The sequence below is a fragment of the Solanum tuberosum genome, unplaced genomic scaffold (genome assembly GCF_000226075.1).
Source record: "Solanum tuberosum cultivar DM 1-3 516 R44 unplaced genomic scaffold, SolTub_3.0 scf00143, whole genome shotgun sequence".
Classification (NCBI taxonomy): domain Eukaryota; kingdom Viridiplantae; phylum Streptophyta; class Magnoliopsida; order Solanales; family Solanaceae; genus Solanum; species Solanum tuberosum.
This window is the reverse complement of record NW_006239068.1, coordinates 860845-865157: the sequence shown is the minus strand read 5'-3', so window position 1 is coordinate 865157 and position 4313 is coordinate 860845. Positions and strand designations below refer to the sequence as shown.

At 41.5% G+C, this 4313-nt stretch overlaps 1 protein-coding gene across 1 annotated transcript; it reads left to right on the top strand.

The window, feature by feature from the left end:
• Nucleotides 1-745: 745 nt before the first annotated feature.
• On the top strand, nucleotides 746-1944 carry LOC107061495 (uncharacterized). The gene is made up of 3 exons (XM_015310805.1): nucleotides 746-943; nucleotides 1154-1506; nucleotides 1548-1944. Exons 1-3 carry the CDS (start codon nucleotides 746-748, stop codon nucleotides 1942-1944), a joined length of 948 nt encoding a protein of 315 aa, XP_015166291.1.
• Nucleotides 1945-4313: the final 2369 nt, after the last annotated feature.

The following is a 4313-nucleotide window of genomic DNA, read 5'->3' as shown; positions in this document are numbered from 1 at the left end:
GATCACTGAGAAATTGGAGAAGATTTCCCAAATCAATAAAACATGGAGCACTCGAAAGTCTGACACTGGAAGAAGCACATTTGCAGTTCAAGCTGCACCTAGTCAATCAGCCGATGACATTCGTGAGGAGATGGCGCACATAGGGACATAACTTGGGTTGGTATTGGAGCATGTAAGCGGAGGTCCAGAAGTAAATGCAGTGAATTACTTGACTAGGACTCCACCACCACCGGAGGAGGAATGTTACTATGAGGAGGATGCTTGCCTCGTGAATGATCACATGGGGGGTTTTCGAGCCAACACTCAAGGCTCCACTTTAGATAATTGGCACCAAGGTCAAAGAAACCAAGGTCGGAACTATGGTGACTACAATCGAAAGGGTCAATATGTCCGGGATGGGAACTACAATCACAACAACTACAACCGGAACAACTATGGCAACATGAACGATAGAGTTGGGCCTTATGTTCCTCCAAAAATATGGGAATCTGGTAATAGGGAAGCTCGGGTAGTATGTCACGGATTGAGGATATGATGCAGAAGATGATGAAGAGGTTTGATTCGACTGATGAGAATGTGAAGGAGATGCGGAATGACTTTTCTGGTATTGGTTAAAAAGTTGATTCCCATGCAGTATCAATCAAGCAACTTTAGCAGTAGATGAATCAGTTGTCCACTACAGTAAACCCACATCAACCTGGCACACTTCCTAGCAACACCATCCAGAATCTGAAGAATGATAGGCATGTATGACAGTCACTACTCAGGGGGTAAGCAGACTATTGATCCACCTATGCCGTCTGGGGTTGAAAATGTACTTGAGAAAGATGATGATGAGATTGAGGTTACTGGAGAGTCCAAGAATGCTACAGAGAAGAAAGCAGAGATAACCCAAAAAGTTGTCCCTATGCTTAGACCTCCGCCTCCATTTCCACAGAGGTTGGTAAAGAAGAATGAAGAATGGAAATACCGCATGTTTATTACTATGTTGAAACAGCTTTCCATCAATGTTCCATTGATAGAAACTTTGGAGCAAATGCCTGGGTATGCAAATTTTATGAAAGATTTGGTGACTAAGAAGAGGGCCGTGAGTTTTGAAGATGATGATAGGTTGCAACATTGTAGTGCTATTGCTACAAGGTCACTTGTGCAGAAGAATGAGGATCCTGGTGCCTTCACTATTCCATGTACCATCGGGTTGTTACATTTCGCTAAGGCGTTGTGTGATTTTGGTGCTAGCATTATTTTGATGCCATTGTCTATTTTCAAGAAGTTGGGTTTAGGGGATCCAAAACCAACTGTGATGCGATTGCTCATGGCCGATAAAACTTTGAAGAGGCCCATTGGTGTTCTCCAAGATGTGCTTGTAAAAGTGGAGTCGTTTATTTTTCCAGCGGATTTTGTGATACTTGACTGTGAGGTTGATTTTGAGATCCCCATCATCCTAGGGAGACCATTCCTTGCTACTAGGCGCGCCTTGGTCGATATGGAGAAAGGGCAGATGATGTTCTGATTGAATAGTGAAGAGGTAACTTTAATATCTGTAGGTCTATGAAGCAGGAAAGTGATCTCAAGTCAGTGTCCGTGGTGAATCATATTGTGGGTCAAGGTTCTGATGTGTCTATTGAAGAGCGGTTGGGTGTTGATGCACTTGCAGCGGTGATGATGAATTTTGAGGGTGATGGTATTGAAGACTATGATGAGTTAGTTGTCGTACTTGATAGGTTCGAATTCCATTCCAAACCGAAGAAATTGGAGTTAGATATGAAGAATCGCGACTCACCACCCACAAAACCGTCTGTTGAAGAGGCTCCAAAATTAGAGCTTAAGACCCTACCATCACATTTGAGGTATGTATTCTTGGGGAGAGATGGTACTTTACCAGTCATCATTGCGGCCGATTTGAATGCGAAACAAGTTGAGGCTTTAGTTTTGTCTATTTAAGAGGTTTAAGAGGGCTATTGAGTGGACTATTGCGGACATTATTGGGATTCCTCCTATCATATGTTCTCATAAATTCCAACTCATGCCGGATCACAAGCCTAGTATTGAGCACCAAAGGAGACTAAATCCGCCTATGCAAGAGGTAGTGAAAAAGGAATTCACCAAGTGGTTGGATACTGGAGTCATTTATCCCATTGCAGATAGTAGTTGAATTTGTCCTGTTCAGTGTGTGCCCAAGAAATGTGGGATTACTGTGGTACAGAATGCGAAGAACAAGCTTGTTCTGATGCGGCCCGTGACTGGATGGAGAGTATGCATGGACTATCAGAAATTGAATGCTTGGATAGAAAATGACCATTTCCCTATGCCGTTCATGGATCAGATGTTGGACCACCTTGCTGGTAAGGGTTGGTATTGCTTTCTTGATGGTTATTCGGGCTACAATCAGATCTACATAGCACCGGAAGACCAAGAGAAGACCACATTCACTTGCCCTTATGGGACTTTCGCCTTCAAACGGATGCCTTTTGGGTTGTGTAATGCTCCAGCGACCTTCCAACATTGCATGATGTGGATCTTTTCTGATATGGTGGAGGACACTATTGAGGTATTTATGGATGATTTCTCTGTGGTAAGTGACACATTTGATAGTTGCTTGGATCATTTGGCCGAGGTACTAAAACGGTGTGAAGAGTGCAATCTTGTGCTCAATTGGGAAAAGTGACACTTCATGGTGAAAGAAGGGATCGTTCTGGTTCATCGGATTTTTGAGAAGGGTATTGAGGTTGATATAGCGAAAGTCGAGGTAATAGAAAAGCTTCCACCACCTATCTTTGTTAAAGGTGTTAGAAGTTTTCTTGGGCTTGCAGGCTTTTATAGGAGATTTATCAAGGATTTTTCCAAAATTGCACACACATTGGGTAGGCGTGGATTGATCATCTGGGAAGTCTAACTAAGTGTGGAACTACGGAGGCGAGTGACAGACCGTAGGTCGACCCACGGGCCATCCGACATGTCTGTCAATGATCACTGAGAATTGAAGTTCCAGTACCTAATGAAAAGTTCTAAGTGTAGAGCCACGGAAGAGGACCCACAGACCTTGGACAGACCCACAGTCCGTACTGCACGTCCGTCGATTGCAGCTGAGATTTGAAGGTTCCAAACTTCTGAGAAATTGTCTAAATCTTGAGCCATGGAAGGGACCTATGGACTTTAGGTCAGTCCATGGTCTGTAGGTCAGTATCGTCGATGAAAGCCGTGTCCAGAAAAGTTTATTTCCTTATTTCATTTTATTTTTGTTTAGGACATGTTTTTCTATAAATAGGGCATGTAAACCTCATTTTTAGGGGTTAGACACCATAGTATTATTTTAGTTCTTGGTATTTTCTTGGGAATTAACTTGCAAACTTTGGCAATTTGATTTCCTAATTTCGGTTTATAAGATTTTTTCTTTGAATTTCAATTGGAGATTACGGGTTTCTTCTACTCAATACGTTCTTCTTCTATAATTATGAATTGTGTTCTTTCAAGCATGAGTAACTAAATCCACAACTAGGATTGTGGGAACCATGATCAATTAAAAACGTATGAATAATATCTAAGTGATTCTTGACTAGTGTTGATGCATGTATTGCTAATTCTTTCGTTTAAAAGTCTTTTTAACGGTGGCCAACGTTAGAACTCTCCTTGTTGCTACTTGCCGGACCAAGGAGGTAGTTAATAAGAAAATAATTATCAAAAGAGATTTAGTGTGATACTATCTAATAGTCTAATTTCAATTGGTGCCACGGTGAAAACTAAGCCATACATTGATGTGATGTCTAATCTGAGGTAAATGTAAGGGTTACAAGCTTTATCCTTGGTTACTAAACATTGTCTTCATCGTGAGAATGGGTTATCTTATTTGACTATGTTGGACCGTTGAACACAACTTTGTTTGATCTTTTTGAACCTAGCTCTTGGGATCTCCAGTCTGCTAGGTAGAGTTACCATCATGCTTGACTTGTCCTAGGCCTTAAACCCATCCTCTTAGATGACCTTTCAAATTCCTCTCTAGTTAGGCCTTTTGTAAGTGGATCCGATACATTATCTTTTGACCTTACATAGTTAATTGTGATAATTCCACTAGAGAGTAGTTCTCTAACGGTATTATGTCTTAGTCTTATGTGACGAGATTTACCGTTATACATCATGCTCCCTGCCCTACCTATTGCAGCCTGACTATCACAATGTATGCATACAAGTGCCAATGATTTAGGCCAATACGGAATATCTTCCAAGAAATTCTGGAGCCATTCATCTTTTTCACCGGCTTTATCTAAAGCGATAAATTCAGATTCCATAGTGGAGCGACCAATACATATTTGTTT

Excerpts from the sequence above, each read along its gene's own strand:
- LOC107061495 (XM_015310805.1), top strand. The coding sequence starts at position 746 with ATGTATGACAGTCACTACTCAGGGGGTAAGCAGACTATTGATCCACCT. Across the intron at positions 944-1,153 it reads CTCCATTTCCACAGAGGTTG|AAGAATGAGGATCCTGGTGC; the intron begins GTAAAGAAGAAT and ends TCACTTGTGCAG. Across the intron at positions 1,507-1,547 it reads ATGGAGAAAGGGCAGATGAT|GTCTATGAAGCAGGAAAGTG; the intron begins GTTCTGATTGAA and ends TAATATCTGTAG.